The 18,989-nt window shown below is 41.7% G+C and overlaps 1 protein-coding gene across 1 annotated transcript in view; it reads left to right on the top strand.

Annotated features, from left to right (window-relative positions):
* The window catches only part of Gpd2 (glycerol-3-phosphate dehydrogenase 2), a 137,540-nt gene that overhangs the window by 56,690 nt on the left and 61,861 nt on the right, over nucleotides 1-18,989 (top strand). Inside the window, exons 3-6 of the mRNA XM_038337683.1 lie at nucleotides 1,202-1,373; nucleotides 15,503-15,627; nucleotides 16,931-17,028; nucleotides 18,055-18,218. Of these exons, the coding sequence (XP_038193611.1) occupies nucleotides 1,202-1,373; nucleotides 15,503-15,627; nucleotides 16,931-17,028; nucleotides 18,055-18,218 (559 nt within the window). The remainder of the gene's footprint in view (nucleotides 1-1,201; nucleotides 1,374-15,502; nucleotides 15,628-16,930; nucleotides 17,029-18,054; nucleotides 18,219-18,989) is intronic.

Genomic DNA, 18,989 nt, shown 5'->3' with positions numbered 1-18,989 from the left:
CTATTTTTCTGTGTGCTTGACTTTAACCTCTGCTCCTGGAACTCTCTCATTTTCATGTGTGTGCTCTGTGTGTGTGTGTGTGTGTGTGTGTGTGTGTGTGTGTGTGTGTGTCCCATGTAACACAGGCTGGGTTTGGGATTTACTCTGAACCCTAGGATGGCATCCTGCCTTCGTCTCCTGAGTGTTGGAATTGTTGATGTGGGGCAGCATGGTGGTCCAATCCTTTTTGCTTGTGGTTGTCCTGAGTATGGATTGAAGAGTCTCACACATACTAGGCAAATTCTTTGCAAAACCAAAGAAACAATAAAAAAGGACAAGTATTTTTGATTTGGGCTTATGATGAGTTTGTTATTAAAGAACCCAGAAATTTAGGAGGATTGTGCCTAGTTTGAATTATGTTATTATTAATTTTTCAAAAATCTACATAATGTACTACACTAGAAATTTCTAATATTTGATGAGGAAAGCCTCTTACTAAAATCTTTGAAAACTATTCCCATTGAGCATAGTAGATTTATTTTTATTTGTTTAATTTTGGAGATAGGGTTCCTCTATATGTTGTGCTGGCTGTCTTGAAACTCAGTATATAGACCAAGCTGGCCTTGAACTCACAAAGATCTACCCACTTGCCTCTGTTTTCCAAGTGCTGGGAATAAAGGTGTGAGTCACCAAACCCAGCCTTGCTTATTTAAACAAGGTACTGTCGACAAATCACAAATCACAAAATTAAGAGTATATTTTTGTCATTAGAATTGAATAAGAAACATATACTTTTAAGAAAACGCACAATGGTTATAAAGTTCTGTTACCCCTCCTCACATGATGTCTGTACTTTTAAATCTTGTCTGAATGGTTTGATACTACCAGGTAAAAAAGCCCCTCCTTCTGATTCCTCAAATTGGTTTAGGTAAAACATTTGGGAATTGCTCCATAGTGCTAGAAATAATTAAACTTTGCTATATTTAAAACGCAAGCAAACATTTGAGATATAGACTTTGAAACCAGGTGCTCTGTGTGTAAATAACTGAGACCTACGTAAAGGACTAAAGCCGGCCACAGCACCGCTGCCCCTGACTGCATGTGGACCATGGGCTAGGACTGGTAGCCCTCGTGTCCATTATGAATCTCTCTATAGTACACTGTATGCTTTGCTGAATTAGCACTCCAGATGTGTAACCGGAACCTGCCTGCTTTCCCTCAGGTGAGCCTGGCTTATGTGGAAGCAGCAGAGTGCCTCTCAGAGCCTGTGAACAGAGAGCCTCCTTCCAGAGAAGCTCAGCTCATGACGTTGCAGAACACATCGGAATTTGATATCCTTGTTATTGGAGGAGGAGCCACAGGAAGTGGCTGTGCACTAGACGCGGTCACCAGAGGTGAGTCGTCTTCCAGCATTGTAAATGAAGACAGTGTTCACTCTTGAGCTCACATCTCTCTTGGTGTTCCTTTGTAAACTTTTGCAATTTCCAAAAATCTAGGCACTCACAACAGTTTCAAAATTAAATAAAATTAAATATTAAAATTAAATATTAAAATAAAATTAAATATTAAAAAATATTTTACTTCAGCAGATTTATTTGAAATGGAATTCTATATTCTTGAAAATTCATTCAAGTAACTAATATTTTTCTATTTATTCTGAATCATGATACATTTAAAATAAACACTCTAGAGTCTACTCTGCTCTCACACTGACCTCAGTTGTCAAGTGTCAGGTCTCCAATCATGGTGTATAATTTGCGGGGGATTATGCTCAAACACGTCAAAGCAGGTGGGAAGAACAGTTTCCAGTCCTCACAAGGCAGCTTGAGCTTAGCTTTCTGGCCAGCCTGGGCAGGAGAATGGAAAGGGACTATAATTCTATCTTTATGGGAGGTTGGGCTTGGGACTGCTCTACTCAGAAGAATTAATATCTTCTAGGTGACAATCTTCTGTGCCACAGAGAATCCTTTCTCTAGTAGGAGTCAGCCAGGGAACTTATTTTTCCTCCTGCTTCCAGTAGTTTTCTTCATTTACATAAAACATATAATCATTCTTTTTATTTCAATTTTGTAAATATTTGAGGTAGTTCCTGCATGCATAGTCATATACAAGTCACTGCAAGAGAATACAAAGATGCTCTATGGTCAGTGCCTTAGGGAGCTTTTGTGTATAGATCACATTATACAGAACACGTACCTTTCAGTGTGTTCAGAGGCATTAGAGACGTAGGTACATCCGTCTGTAGGTGTAAATTCTCTCATCGATAGAATGAACAGGAGCTGAAAGGCTGCCGCCACATGTACCAGTTTAATAGGCAACTATTACTTCCTGGAAGGACCAGGACTGAAGAAATACACTGGCGGAACTGCATGGAATCAGCTCATGTGGGGACAGCAGGTGCTTTAACTGGGAGCACCGAGGCCAGATAGGAAGATGATGAGGGAGGAGGGCTTGAGAGGCACGGGGTATAGCAATCAGGTGAAGACCCAGACGTTGCTGAGCAGGCCTCCTGAGATTCTGGAGATGAAGAAAGGGTGGAGGGTGCAGACACATCGACAGACTCTCCAGAGACACGGAGATAAATGCCATGGTGAAGTGGGGTTGAGAAGAAAGCCATCTGTGGAAGGATTTTTTTCTTTCTTTTCTCTGTTTTTGTTTTGTGAAGGCAGAAGGAACAGTTCAGTGCAGGACTGAAGTTGAATATTAAATAGAAGAGGAGAGGGTACAGCACAGTCCTGGGGAAGGATGAGGAAGGGGCTGTCCCAGGTGTGCTCTAGTTTCACAGGGGTAAAGATTCCAAAAGAGAAGAAAGGGACCCTGCTGAAAGGACCTGAGACCTGATATGGAACAGACAGAATCAGTGCGCTCCACTTACGTGTGGAAGGAAGAAACTTAAATGCTGAATAAACATACCACTGTCTTATAGAGAAGATAATAGGGGGACACATACAGCCACCTTATAGAGAAGGTAGTAGCGAAGGAAAGGGGTTTCTTTGTCAAAGTTGGAAAATAGAGATTGTTATCCATGAGGGGGAGAGGCGGGGAGAAGGAGAGAGAGAGAGAGAGAGAGAGAGAGAGAGAGAGAGAGAGAGAGAGAGAGAGAGAGAGAGGAGAGAGAGACAGACAGAGAGAGAGAGAGAGAGAGAGAGAAAGAATATGAATGTCTATGTGCACACTTACTACTGCCAAGAAGCAGAGAAAATAGAAACCAGAGGAAGTAGATTGGAACTCAGAACAACTCTCAAATTGACTTAACTAGTCAATTCATAGTCAATTAACTAGTCAATTGATAACTTCAATGGAGAAATATAATAATGATAATGATAATAATAATAATAATAACAATAGAGGAAGGATTTACAGAAGCAGAGGGAACTGTTTAAAGACAGATCTAGAGCTGAAGAAGGCAAGGTGGCAGGTAGCAGAAGCTTGACATACGGGGTGACTGGAGGACCCCGAGGGAATCCCCATGAAACCATCACCACAGCCTTATTTCTTTTTTCCTATTGCAGAGAAATAAGAAATTCTCTTCGTGTACTTTCTCTATTCTGTTTGAAAACGTAGACAAGATCAGTTGTAGTTACTCTCCTATAGTGGGCTTTTTTTCAATAACTATATTTAGTAGGGTTTTGTGTACGTTGTATTTATTCTTGTCAGTGGAAAATGCTGTTTTGTGTGTTTTCACCAAGCGAATGAAGTTTTTTGTTTGCTTTTTGTGAGTGTGTTGTATGCACACACATTTGTGTATGGTTTTTGCAAGTGTGCATGTCCAGAGGACAGAAGAGGATGAATGTGTTTCTCAGTCACTCCCCACTTGTTTGTGTGACATGAGCTGACTAGGTCACCCAGCCTGGCCTCAGACTTTATATGCTCCCGACTTAGCCTCTCAGACACTTGGATTTCAGGCATGTGACAGCATATCTGGCTATTTTTGTGTTTTTGTGTGTGTGCTGGATGCTAAACCTGGGGCCTCAAGCCTGCTATTACGTAACTACTGAACTGCACCTCCAGCCTCATGTTTTTTTCTTCCTCATTTAAAACCATACTGCTATGAGTGAAGTTCTGAACAAGCTCTGAACATGCAAGAACTAGTAAGATGTTAACTAATATAGTTTTTTCCTTTGAACAGTGAAGTAGGCATTCGGTAGTGATTAGAGAATTGTGGGTAGTGGTAGTGATGATGACCACAAAGATGATGATTGGAGTTTCATGAGAGTCTCATATTTAATAACATCTAAGAAAATGACATGCACTCAATATTTTGTGACGTATTGATCGCCACCTTAGAATAATTGCTTGTCTTTACCTAAGTTTATGATTTACAGAAGGGATGGTCATAGTGTTTATAATTAAAACATACAAGGAGGTGCTGAAGGTAGTGTGTATTTATCCTCTTACTGTGGTTTCTGATTATATCAGTGGCCCTCTGAAGTGTGAAATAACCATGGGCCTTTGGTTAATGAATTGCGCATTGTTGCTGTTCATTCATGGAATTTGCTCTTTTATTATATTTGATGCTTCACTTAACAACAAATTTTGCTTTCTCTGTGTTTGATATGTTTTTACCAAATTATTCCTGATTGTATCCATTAATCTTTAGTCACATTTGACAAAAATAAATTACTGTGATCTTTTAAAGTTACCAGTAATAATTAGATTTTTTTTTAGGACATCAAAGTTTTGGTGGGAACCACTAGATGTGAAAGGATTTGTAGAGAAATGTTTACACAAGCTTTTTAGATAAAATCCTATGCCCAAATGTGATTTCAGTAGTGGATAAACAAAGACAGTGGAGGCGAAGTTGTGGAGTCCTTATAATGGTCATTTATTTACATTCTCACCATCTACATCTTTTCAGGAATCAATTCTCATTTGTTTCATTTGGGAATATTATTTCATAAACATAACATGCACAATTTGGCTGATGTTCTTCTGCAGATCTAGCATCAATAGTAATGTCCTCATGTTCACCACATCTGTGGCTAGTTTCTCGATTGAAGTATGGTCCCCCAGGCACCATCGTGGGGGCTTTGCTCCCAAGGTAACAGGAAGGAGGAGACTTTGATTATTGCAGTCTCTGCCAGCTGTTTCATTTGTCTCTTTTTATGTGACTTTACCTGTGTGTATATCACACCTGTATGTGACAGGTGACAGTAGGATCAGTTCAAGGTTCTGAGACATGTTTCAAAAGCCTAAATGCCAGGGGCTGGAGAGATGGGGAGGTTGGCTCAGCAGTTAAGAACACTCACTGCTCTTTAAGAGGCCCCAGGATCCGTTCCTAGTACGTGAATGAATGGTATCTCCAAAGGCTCTGATGCCCTCTGTTTTTCATGGGCTCCTGCATACATATGATGCATATGAACGCACAAAGGCAGATACATAAACATAATAAATCTTTAAAGAAACCCTAAAGACAAAACAATGTACAGGTCCTTATGGTTTATAAAGTGGTGTAAGACTGGCAACTCTTGACTCTCACCATGCTTCTTTTAAGTCTGGGCGGTGCAGCGTAGTCAGGACACAGACTATGCATGTGGAATGCAGCCAGTTCCAAGTTTGGTCTCACTGCTATTTATCTCTGACTTTCAGTAAGTCATAGAACTTCTAGATTTTTAGGGATAGTTGGAGCGTAATAGTAACATTCTTTTCTATAATCAAAGATTTATGCATTATAGAAAAAAATTGCAAAAGACGGAGAGCCTTGAATGATCTTTGATTCTTTCTGGAGGCTATAGGCCTATATGCTTGAGTATTCTGCTACACTGCATCTGGGAGTTGGGTGTGCAGTTAGCTTTTTGTCTGCTTGACGTAACTGGAATCACCTGGGAAGAGGAACCTTAATTGAGGAATTGACTCCATCAGACTGGTTTTGCTCAGTTTTATATTACAGCAATAAAAATAAAACTAGAACAGTGGGGGAACTGCATTTCAGGGGTTTAAACAACACAAAGCAGGCTCAGTCCTTGCTAGACACTAGATATGGTGTAATGTTGCAAATCTCTGACCGTTATTTTGGAAATTTAACTTTTTGGGTTTTTAATTTTTTTTTTGAGATAGGGTCTTAATTTTTTTTTTTTTGAGATAGGGTCTCTCTACATAGCCCTGTCTGTCATCAAACTCACTATGGAGACTAGACAGTTCTCAAATGCACAGAGATTTGCCTGCTTCTGCCTCCTGTGTGCTGGGATTAACGCTGGACAACCCTCTGTCTGATCTTTAACACAGTTTTAATACAGTGATTTCCTTTGTCAGGAGTCAGGCCGGAAAAACTTGAAAAATGGTGCCAGAGTCACTTGGAAAGCAAACCTGCGCCATCTCCTAGATTACTAGGATATGCAGAGGGCGTATCAGTTATTAAAATGTTTTAAAACTACTATAAAATTCTGTGGCAAAGTAATAGGAAGAAGAGTGGGACAAAAGTAAGAGTTTAGAAGTAGATGGAAAGTTGAGCGTTTACCTAGTGTGTGAAAGGCTCTGGGTTTGAGCCTGCACTGCTGCAAACAAAACAAGAAAACAAGAATTTTTATCTGTTGCAAAAAACAATAAAGTAAGACCATATGAAACGTGGAAAATACTTGTTATACCAAACAGGGTTTGTTTAAAGTAGTGCACTTGTTTGTGATAGGGGATTCAGATAGCACAAACTGACTTCAAACTAAGTCAGGTAGCAGAGAGTCATTTCAAACTTCTGACCTTCCTGTTTCTACCTCCTGAGATCTGGAATTAAAGGCATGCACCACTATGTCCAGTTTAAATATTTTCAGCGCTTTGCTTTGTCTATTATAAACAGTGTTTAACTAAATTCTGTGTATTTATTCACTCTTTAAATTTTTATTATTTATTTTATTTATATGTATGGGTATTTTGCCTGTAGAGGTCAGAAGAAGGTACCAGATCATCTGGCACTGGAGTTATAGATGCTTGTTAGTTTCTAGTTGAGTGCTAGGAATTGAACTTAGGTCCTTTAGAAGAGCAATATTCATCCATCGCTCTGGCCCTATTTAACCTTTTCATTTTGTTTCTGTTTCCCCTTTCTGTCTATCACATTAGATTGTTTTTAATTATTAATGAACTTAGTTCTTTAACAATTGGATAAATGTATGTGATTTGAAATAATTTGAAACAATTGAAATAATGTATTGTGATCGTTGTCTCCCCTCACCCTTCCGTGTCGCACCATTGTCAACCCTTCCCCTCCTTACCCATTCATTCCTCTCCTAGGTTTACAACTTTTGTACTTGTTTTGTGATCCATTTCAGGTCTTCAGGGCTGTGTGGCCTTTGGGTGGGACTGTCCTTTGGAGCCTGGTGGGCTCATCACTGAACTCTCTTTTCATTGATTGCTTCTTCTTTTCCTTGAATAGTTTTCTATTCTCGTCCATTTCTAGTTGCTTCTGCCTTTAAGATCTGTCCGGAACTTTTCCTCTCCCTGGGTCTTCTGCCTGTCCCATGTTCATCTTGACTGGAGCCTTGGCTCTGGTGGTGTGCTCTGGTTGTATTTCTCTCCCTGCATCTAGCTGGGACCCAGCACATAGTCCCCAGCCCTAGACAGTGGTCAGGAGTAGCTTGGCAACTTCCTGTATGAAGTGCAGAACCCTTCTTCAGTCTCAGCTTTCAGTGGTTCATCTGCCTTTTTTGTTTACACACCGTAAATAGTTCTATTCCTGATCCTTTAGGATCGTATTTCCAGATTCTGAGCCCACCGGGACAGACGTGTTTGACCCGAGCGCTCTGTTCTGCCTCACTTCTGGTCCAGGGAGTGTTTATCTTAATTTTGAATCAACCACATCTTTTTAAGTAGTTTTGTTTGAATAAAGAAAGCAGGAGTTGTTCAAAGATGGGTGTGTAATGGCCGTATTAACTAAATTCTTGTTATCTAAAAAAACTAATGTTTGCATGTTTGTAGGTATGCACCCCTGTATGTGTCTCTGTGTGTACGTGTGTATGGATGCGTGACCACAGTAGGCATGTTGGGATTAGATTCACATCGTTATACACATCTTTTTATGTGGATTCTGGGGATCAAATTTGGCTTGTATGGTTAGTACTTTCACAGCCTGGCCTCCCTGGCCCTTGGAATTTTATTTATGACAGTATTTATGGTAGCAAGATATTGGGGAATGACTTCCTAAATAAAGATTTTAGTCAGTTATAGAAATCAGATAAAGCCAAGTGGTGGAGGCGCACGCCTTTAATCCCAGCACTCGGGAGTCAGAGGCAGGCAGATCTCTGTGAGTTCGAGGCCAACCTGGTCTACAAGAGCTAGTTCCAGGACAGGCTCCAGAGCTGCAGAGAGACCCTGTCTCGAAAAAACAAAAACAAAAAAAAAAAAAAAAAGGGAGATCAGATAGACCTACAAGTAATTGCCAAGAAAATAGCCAAAATGTGTTATAAGTCGGAAAAGAATATTTTGGAAGAATAACTTAATTACACGTATATTTTAAGCACAAATGAATACAGGTAGACTTAAGCACAGCAAGATTATAGTAATACACACAAACCATTTTAAATAATTAACCTCAGTTTCATTGGCTATTGTATTATTTTTATCATTTTGTCTTACACTGACTGATAACCCTCCCCCCATTTGACACCGGCCATTTTTGTAATAACAAGGTGAAAAGAAGGAACTATAGTAGCACCTCTCATTTCCTGAAACTATATTATTATGTTATGAACACAATTTTGTGACTTTACAATTGAATGTATATTTAAGTAACATAAAACATGTTAATGATATAGTCAAAGTTAACAGTTATATATTAGTTATATATTTATCCATTTCCTAATATGGGCATAGCCACAGGAATTGAAATAATGAATATCTAATATTTTATACACCTGTACAAAACATTCACTGTCAGAAAATGCCAGACAAAGTATTGGATCCAGGCCTTAGCTTGCCAGGGTTCCTGCCAGCTCCTTGTAGGTGCCATCCTAGAGGAAGGAGTCCTTCGTGTTAGGCCTTTGGGGTAGTCTTCTGTATTAGTAATGACAGTGGCTCAGAAACCCAAATAGGTGCCCAAAGTTTAAAGAAAGAGAATCTCATCTTTGTTTAAAACCTCATCTTTCCCTGTGCAGCACGCAGATGTGGTGCCTATGCTTACGTTACTAAGGCACGATCTTAACTGTTTGACTTGTGTTATTGCCTTTCGGCCTCTGATTATTTCATAGCGATGGTTCCTGCTTTCCATTTAGCAAACTCTAACAGTCACATTTCTGAAATTTAATCCTAATGAAATAATTACAGATACAGGGAGTTTAAAGGAAAATATAATCATGCTGCACAATCTGAAAGAGTGAAGACAGATGTTCACAAACAAGGAACTGAATAAATAAGCCATAGTAAATGTTTAATGTAATACTTTAAAAGGTTTTAACAATGAAATTACACACAGTATTTATCGATTACAAAACGTTTATAATAAACAGTGTTAAATGAAAAAACTTTAAATATGATCCCGTTTTTACAAAACTGTACGTATGTGATTATCTACATGCACAGAAAATGTGAATGTTTAAACGCCCAAATGTCAACTGTGGTTATCTCTGAGTGGTGTAATTACAGGAGTTTTATTTTGTTCTCTGTGCATCTCCGCATTTATTATATTGAGCATGTTTTCATGCATAATAAGATAATCAGTAAAAGGTATTAAAATATACTTCTGTTCTCTTCCATGTTGTGAGAGTTAAATGTCGTATCGTTTCTCCCTTTAGGTTGTAATTATTCCCCTTCATTCAGCCGACTGTCTGGATCCATGAGTTGATTTAGTTGGAAATAGCTCGACAGTGTCCTTTAGGCCGGATGAGTCAGAACAGAGATGTGTTTGGTGCCCGTCCTGCACCCTCCCTGGAAGATACGGCTTAGGTGCGCTGACGCGTGGGGTGAACGAAAGCAGACTGTAGCACCAATTCTCATTGTCTTAATGAATAAAACCCGGAGTCAGATATGAGCGGGTGAAAGCAGAAGGATCAGTGAAGCGGTGCGACTGGCCACTAGAGAGACCGTTCACCTCTACCAATGCTCAGATCGCAGGGGCGATCCTCTCCTCAGACTGCATCCTCAGACAGCACTGAGCTCCTGCCTCCTCCAGCCTTACATTCCTCACTCTGCCCAGCCAGATCACTCCTGTCTCCACCTCCTTAGTGCTGGGGTTAAAGGCGTAGGATCCCAAGTGCTGGGGTCACCTTTGTGTGAGCTCTGTTCCTCCTTTAGACAGATCCAGTCTGTGTATCACATGGTAGCCTTGAACTCACAGAGATCCCTCTGCCTCTGTCTCCCAAGTGCTGGGATTAAAGGTGTGTGCTACCACCACCTGGCCTCCTCAGTTCTCAGCAAGAGGTTGTTTGCCTCCTGGAAACAAATCTTCCTTTTGATCTCTTCAACCCTGCCTTACCCAAGATTGCAAAGGCTAAGGATTGAGTGCCACATCAAAAATACACGCAGTTACTCTGAGAGGATCAAGAGACCTTCTTTTTACTTTCTTACCTTATCTTTAGGAAACAAAGCCTTTCATTTAAAACCAGCCATCTTTAAGAGGGGAAAACATTAGACCAAGAAGACAAAACAAAAAATAAACAAAACAATTAGAATCCAGTGATGCAAATTTATAATCCCAACCCTGGGGAGGCTGGTGCAGGAAGTGTTTCCAGCTACACAGTGGGCTACACAGTGAGTTACAAGGGCGCCTGTGATGCATAGCAAGATCTTATGCCCCCAACCAGTGCTTCCCCACGCACACCATAAACATTTAAAGGCTCACACTTTTAGTTAAGTAATCAAAGAATGGAGTCCTAGAATCGGCTGAGACATCTGGTCATGTTTTGACTCTGTGCTACTTTTTCTCAGTATTCCCATCCAGCAAAATCAAGAGATTTGGAACACTCGATGCGTGGAGTAGTTGACAGTGTCATAGTTCTGATGTTTTAGGCTTGCGTCCTTTCTTTTGTAGTTTAAGCGACTTTTAGGTAACCTGGTGATTTCATACACCAATTTGGCAACCATTTTGGAGACTACATTTGTTGTTTGCTTTGAGAAAAGCAGCCTCATTTCTCTGCAGAAATTCTGGTGGGTGGCTTGGTAATTCGACAAGAGGTAATAAGATGGCAGCACCAGAGGAGGGCCTGGTGTGATGGAAAGGCTTGCTTTAAATTTCGTTGCTGCTCACTGTGGTTTCTCACAGAAATACATACGAATAACTTCTAAAACACCCACGACAGGAAAAAGCAGGCACCAGCAACTTGACAGTAAGTATCCTGGAATACCTGCCTGAAGTGGTTTGCTAAGTCCCTGGACAGCTCACAGAGTCAGTTTGGGAAAGAAAAACCCACCCTGACAGCAGGGTCCCTGAGACCTCTTGCTAGAGCTGCCTCCTGAGATAGGACTCCTGATTGGCCAGGCTACACTGGGGGCCTTGGGTCTGCTGTCGCCAATTCTCCAGCCTCATCCCCACCCCCCCACCCAAAGAAATCTTTCTAGAACCCCAGTCCGTCAGATTTCTCAGCTTAAACACTTCAGCAGTTCCCTTGAGGAGCGACCTAATAGTACTTCACCAAACAAAGTCTGAGAACTTGTGGGGAAAAAAATTAAAATTTGCTTAAAAAATCCAAGCAAACTCTGGTTCCTGGAACTGGACACCCAGAACTGAATAGAGTTTAGTGCGTCTAGGCACTAATGCATATTATTTTAGTGACGTGTGACCAGTAGATGTCTTCTCGGAGGCATTTTCCTTTTGAGGATATGCAGTAATTGCTGTTGTGGCCAGTAATGGCCTTTTAGGACAGGATTCAAATGCCCTGGTGTGTTGTTATCACATCCTCTCGTGAGATTCCCGTCCCCAGGAACAAGCTGCTTGTGACAAGGCACACACCCTCCCTACCTTGTCCCTCCCCCTTCATCCTTCTCCTCATCTTTCCCTCCCCTCTTCCATGGTTTCATTATACATCTCAGGGTGGTGTGGAACTCATAATTTTCCAGCCTCCGTGACCTAGACTGGAATGACAGGTGATGTTAGGATCAGCTTGCCTCTAAGTTGGCCTCTGTCTACGATAGGCCCTCTCTCTTACTCACCCATCTTGATCAAGGCTCTGTGAACTCAGACTTTGCTGAAGGCTGCCTCCCCAGAAGTGATTAAAAACTAAATTGGGGTACTAGAGAGATGGCTCAGCAGTTCAGAGTGCTTACTGCTCAGGTTTGGTTCCTGGCACCCACATGGTAGCTCAAAACCACCCGTAACTCCAGGGGATCGGGTATCTCTTCTGACCTTTGGTGCTACTGCACAAATATGGTGCACATACACACACCAAGGGAGAAACACACACACACACACACACACACACACATACACACACACACACACACACACTAAAATAAGTAAAATATGAAGGGGGAAAAAAAGCAACCTTAACTGGACATCACCATTCCTTCCACAGGAATTTTATTACCAGTAAATCCCTTCACAGATTGGAGTGGCTTAAACAGGAATGCCTGTTTCATGTCTGTTGGGAAGGTCGGGAGTCACAGCGAGCTCTCAGTGTCCACGGGCGGTACATTTTCTGTGACTCGCTCACACGCTGCCAGCGGGGTTCAGTTTCCCTAGCTGCTGGACTGAAGCCTGAACTCCTCGTGACCAGTCATCTGGGGCCTCCTGGTTCCTTACATGTAACTGCATGACAACTTGCTTCACTAGAGCAAGTGCTGGCGCGGGTAGTGAGGTGAGGAGGGGTGGACTTCATGAGTATGGGGAGCAACTTGCCTTCAAGGCTGCTATGTTCTTCTGGTCAGGAGGGGGCGCTGCTCACAGGCCACACTCAAGTGAGGACTGTTCTGGAGGGTCTAAGATCACAGCCTGGAGAACATTTTGGGCTGCCCAAATAGGAAGCAGAGGTTGGATGCCCTCTTCTTGTCCTCTCAGGCTCACTTCCCTGGTGCAGGCATCTTGATGCAATAATGGCGATGCTAGGGTTTAAAGAGAGGCACATTTTAAATAATGTGGCTCCTAAATACCATCTGAAAGTCAACTCCCTCGTCTGATCTTCAACTGAAGAAAAAAATGGACCAGTTTAGAATGCCAAAAGAACTCTGTCGGACTTACTAAGTGAAGGTGGTAGAGTATGTGCCGAAGGGGTTGGCGAATGTGATTTTGAGCATGTGCATTTCTGGGTTCATGCCCTGAATTCAGTTTCTGATCTGCAGGAAGATGAGAGATTCTTGTCTTGGAAGGAGCCCTGGCGGGCCTCTGCTGTTCCTCATTTGTTTGCCTGAGCAGAGCCTCTTGATAGCTGGCCCGTGCCCCACTCATATCCAGTGTCTGTACTTGGACTCTCAATACTTTTTAAAATATGCACTGACAGACAGAATAAATTAAGCATGAGTAATGTTTTAATAATTTAGGGTATTGCAGAACTTTTTCTGACATATATGCCTAAAATGAGTGATGTGGGTCCATTTTACTTGTAATTTCTGTTGTTATTACTAGGTAGGACATTGATATTGAATCAAAAATCACTTTTTTTCTTTCTTCTTTCTTTCTTCCTTCCTTCCTTCCTTCCTTCCTTCCTTCCTTCCTTCCTTCCTTCCTTCCTTTCTTCCTTCTTTCTTTCTTTCTTTCTTTCTTTCTTTCTTTCTTTCTTTCTTTCTTTCTTTCTTTCTATTTTTTTGAGACAGGATTTCCTCATGTAGCCTTGGATACCCTTTAACTAATTCTGTAGAACAGGCTGGTGTCAAATTTACAGAGATCCTCCTGCCTCTGCCTCCTGAGTGCTGGGATTAAAGGCATGCACCACCATAGTTTGGCGAAAAAAATCTCTACTTTTCAATCTTTTGTGCTTTTAAGTCACGGAAATTGTTCTGGTTTTATGATGGCATTTCCATTCAATTTTTAAACTGTTAAAAGTCATAAAAGCAACCCTTTCACACTAAATGGTTCTGAACCAGATATATGCACTTCCCCCCATCCCAGCAGCAAGGGTCCAAATTACTTCTGCCTCCTATTATGATTGCAATTGGATTCCATGACATTACCCATTGCCTAAGGGGGTAACCAGCCCTCAGGCCTTCCCAGTGGTGTTCATGGCTGTACACCACAGGACTTGTGAATTTTAGGAACTCACTTGGTGTGTGATACTAACTTGGAGCATTGCTTGCTATCTGCAGTCTTGAAAAGGCCGGGGTGTCTCTGCTAGACAAGAAGAAAATCAGAAGTAGATTTTCACCCTATGAGATTTGTAGTACTTTTCAGTTAAAGGGGATAGGATAGCTTCTAGAATGTGCCTATATCTGTTCTGCCTCATCCTAGCAAGAATATTATCTTTAAATTTTTTTCATGTGTGTGTGTGTGTGTATGTGTGTGTGTGCATGTGCGTGTGTGTGTTTATGTGCATGTGTGCATTTGCATGTGAGCGCAGGTTCCTGCAGAGGCCAGAAGAGGACATTATATTCCAAGGAGTTGGAGTTACAGGCAATTGTGAACCACCTGATTTGGGAGCTGGGAACTGAATTCAAGTCCTCTGTAAAAGTAGCAAGTGCTTCTAGCTACTGAGCCATCTTTCCAGCCATGAGAGTGTCTCCTTTTTCCATGGATCCTCTGCACTGGTTCGTTTGTCCTAATTTGTATTTCTTTTTAATCATGAAATAGTATCATCAACAAATGCTTTACACTGCACTGTAAACGCAACAGTAGAAGTTCTTTGATTTTTGAATCTTTATGTTTATGTGTGTGAGTGTTCATGTGTGCGGAGTCGGGGACAATCTTGTTTGAGGCCGGGTGGCTTCTGTTGCTTACCACTGCATACAGCGGCTCTTTGGTTCGTGAGTTTCTAGTATTCTCCTGACTCTGTCAGAGTGCTGGGATTAGAGATCTGTTCCACCTTGTTCACAGTTTTGTGCCTTCTGGTGACTGAACTCAGGTCCCTATGCTTGCACCCTTGTGTGGGAAGCCCTTTACCCCGTGAAGCACTTCCCCCATATTCCCATCATGTTTTATCATGTGGAAGCCCCCACCTGCCGGTGTCCCTTGTTCCATATTCTCTCTATGGCTGCCTCAGTGTATCCACTGGATAACGCCCCAGGCACACTTGCAAGTAGGAGCCTGCACACAGAAGGAGTTGGGTTAGTTGTGCTGGTGAATACACTGCACTGCAACAGCACAGAGTGCAGGGGTGGAGCAGTTTGCATGCTGAGGGCTGTGTGACAACACCCATTTCCATGAGGGAAAAGATGGTGCCCCCCCTCTGACCCCTAAATACTCCAGAGAACCTTGCTGCCGTGGAACTGTACCGTAATGTTTTCTAGGTGTGATTCATTCACAGTTTAATATGCTGCTAGTTCTGGCTTAGCTTTTCCCTCAGGAAGAGCCTAAAATCTCTTCATTATAATATAGACAGTGTACTGCACTTTGAATACAAATTTATCCATGTTCAGACTAATTTTTCCAGTGATTGTCTCTACCCTGGAGAAGTGCCTTTAATGAATTACATACAAATTGTGTAATTTAAGAAGTTAATTTGGTTTTCTGGTTACACAGGACTAAAAACAGCCCTTGTAGAGAGAGATGACTTCTCATCGGGGACCAGCAGCAGAAGTACTAAATTGATCCATGGTGGCGTGCGGTACCTCCAGAAGGCTATCATGAAGTTGGATGTTGAGCAGGTAATTGTGTATGCTGGCTTTTAAACAAAAATTGCCACTATGCTTTCTCTACCCAATTAAATCAGGCCTTTTTTTTTTAAAATGGCTTTAAACATTTCTTCCTGTTCAGAATTCCTGTTTAATGTATGCTGCTGGGGTATCTTTCATGAGAGGTGTGCCAGTTCGTTCTGTATCGTATCACGTTTATGGGTAATCAGGGGCTTTTTTTCTGTACAAGCATGTCAAAGGAGCAGATTTACAGAATCACTTTTGGAAGTGTTGCCTTTTAACAATCGTGATTGGGTTTTTGCCAATGGCCACCAAATTGCTACTTCTGGGCAGTTTCGGGGGAGCTGTGCTGTAATGCAGACGGAGCGCCAAATTGGTCTCTCAGCTGCAGCTGCGATCATGCACTCATATTGTCGCTGACATGTTCTTCAGGAGAAAAAAAAATGATCTGAGTCACGCTTTTCGTGTGTCACACTTGATTGTGTCCAGTCTGCCATCATTTGAAAACTGCCAAGGCCGTGTAGAAAATGACATTTCCCAGAGGGGCGAAAAGAAAATCAGCTTCCCTCCGTATCTGCTTTTCTTACGAGGAAAACACAGTAGCGAGGACTTGCCATTGTCAAGTTTTGAGCCTGGCCCCCTTTCTCACCTTGACAAGTCAGCTTTGAATCTGTCCCCTTTTCCTATGTCTCTCTTCAGCACCTGTGATGAATGCCAAGAAAGCGGCGCGGGCTTCATGATCCGCTGATTTCAGATACGTTCTGGCTGATTTTGTCAATATCTTCAGCCTTATTGTCATGTGTCAAACTCGCATTATAATAACGTCAGCTCTTTAGGCAAGCAGAATGAGGGCCCCAGGAGTCACGACAAAGCCTTCTTTACCATCTGTAAAATAGCTGTCCGGGGCTACATATCATCTTTGCTAGGTTTAGGGAAGGCAAGAGAACTTTCCATGAATTTGAGCAATCTGTTATCTCTTACCTGGAGAAAACATTCCGGGAAACTGCGAAAGGGGACAATCCAGAGAAAGCAAGATAAATGGTTACAATAATCTTGTAACTCAAGTCAGGAAAATATCTTACACCTGGGAACTCTGACAGCATGTTTTTCTCCTATGCAAATACAGTTAAGGTTTCTAAAAAATCTTTGAGGTTGACAGCATGATGTATTATTAGAGATTTGATTAGGAGGGAGCGCTTCTCGCTCGGAGGTGGAAGGTTTCTGTATATCAATCAGTTGGCAGGGTGTCTATTTGCCATTTGAAAATATTATGATCTGTTACTGCCAAACTCATTTTCTCTGTTTTGATTTTCAGTATAGGATGGTGAAAGAAGCCCTCCACGAGCGTGCCAACTTACTAGAAATCGCTCCCCACTTATCATCTCCGTTGCCTATAATGCTTCCAATTTACAAGTAAGCCTTTGCTATCACCTGTAGGCTATGTGCTTACCTGAGGTCAGCAGAGCAATTGTGGCTCTTGTGGAAACAATGCTTTTGTGTGTATTTCTTAATGTGGTTTTAATGGTCCTAATCTTTCATGCATTTCAAATACTTTCTTTGGTGTATTTAAAAATATAGGTTTTCTTAAATCCTCTCTGTGGACATATGTCTAAGGGCCAGATTTCGAAGGCAAAAAGGTTGAGTTCCTTGTTTATAATTAATGGAATCTTATTCCAGGTTTTTGGAGTACATAGGTGAACAGCTGTGTTTACTCTAAGGCATTTGAATGAGGTCATATGTGCTGCGTAAAATGTGATTCCTCGTCTCCTCCCCACCCCCCAAAAAATTATCCTGAAGCAAAATCAGAAGCTACTGTGTAGCAACTCAAACCCAGCTAGCTATACCGGGCCATTTTTATTATCCAAGTTCACATAGATGAAATTCATCTGGAAGGTGTGACCACACACGATCAAACTCATTCCCCTAATGGTAGAACTGTGTGTGAAGTTGCCCTATGTGGGAGACAGGCCCAGTAACACATAAAGGTGGATTTTGTAATTCTTTAAGCCGCATGGGTGGTATAGGGCCGGAAACAGACTTAGTCATCCAGCCTGTGTTTAGTTATAGATTCGACCTGGGTGTAGATTATATTACCAAGGCCTCCAACCTACATTGGTTGGATCCATCTCTAGACCTGAGACCCAGGCATGGGTGTTTATGTTGAATGCACCTGAAGAATTCTAAGATGCAGCAGGCACCAGGCATGGAGTTGGTCATAAACTCTCGTTGGTTCTCTCTTGCGAGGCAGCTGAGCCACTCACTGTCAGAAGCAGCTGTGCAGTCTCAGGTTTTTTTTATTTTTTTATTTTTCCTTTCAGAGCACTACTTCTAGGTTTACCTTTGCTTTCTTTATATGGTTTTTTTTGTAATTTAAGGTGACATTCTATAGTGTTATGCTGTTTCTAAAAGAATACCCCTTTCTCCCTGCTCATGCTGTAGGTGGTGGCAGCTGCCCTATTACTGGGTGGGGATCAAGCTGTACGATCTGGTTGCAGGAAGTAACTGCCTGAAGAGCAGCTACGTCCTCAGCAAATCCAGAGCCCTGGAGCACTTCCCCATGCTGCAGAAGGACAAACTGGTAGGAGCCATCGTCTACTATGATGGTATGTGACATTCCTTTCCTTTGTCCGAGATAGTTTGCTGTCCAGTGGTGACCCCGAGAGTGCATTGACCCTTATAGTACTGCAGTGGAATTGGTTTGCATTCTAGCTTTTAATGTTAATCTTATGCAACAAACCAATGTACCCACAGCTATTTTTTTCAGTACTTTGCTGCTTCTTTCTGTTTAATTAATTAAAATATTTATTTTTAAAGATGTTCCAGATCAGGCTGCCCTGGAACTCACTGTATAGACTAGTCTGGCTTCACAGTTGTGGCAATTCTCCTGCCTCAGCCTCCAAAGTGCTGGGGTTACAGGTGTGCACGGCGGTACCTGGCTATTTGTGATCTATATTGTTTTTCATCTTTGACTTCTATTCGTGTCTCATGGTTGGTTTGGCCCATTTCTCATAGCGACGGATTTCACCCCACCCTCACGCCATTCAATTTTTTCTGTGTTCGGCAGTGAATACTTGCCTTATGAATATATTATGATGTTGAAAGCAGCTGAGGATCTGTTAGATTTTCTAGATGAAACCTCTATTTTCAAGGGGTTATAAACCTAGAGAAAAATGCCCCTTAGGCTGAAATTGACATGTTTTTGTTTTGCATAGGACACACCATTCTTGAACGTGTAATTTATGTGTTGAGGGCAGACGAACAGTGCATCTGTTAAACCAAACTTTCATGTTTTATTCCGTGCTTGCCTGCCAGTAGACGTTCCCTGACCCAACTTTGCCTAATGACCATTTGCTATGTGCTCAATGTGAATTCTG

This window comes from Arvicola amphibius, chromosome 7 (genome assembly GCF_903992535.2).
Source record: "Arvicola amphibius chromosome 7, mArvAmp1.2, whole genome shotgun sequence".
In the NCBI taxonomy this organism is placed as follows: domain Eukaryota; kingdom Metazoa; phylum Chordata; class Mammalia; order Rodentia; family Cricetidae; genus Arvicola; species Arvicola amphibius.
Note: the sequence above shows the minus strand (reverse complement) of the source record. Positions and strands in the feature narration are given on the sequence as shown.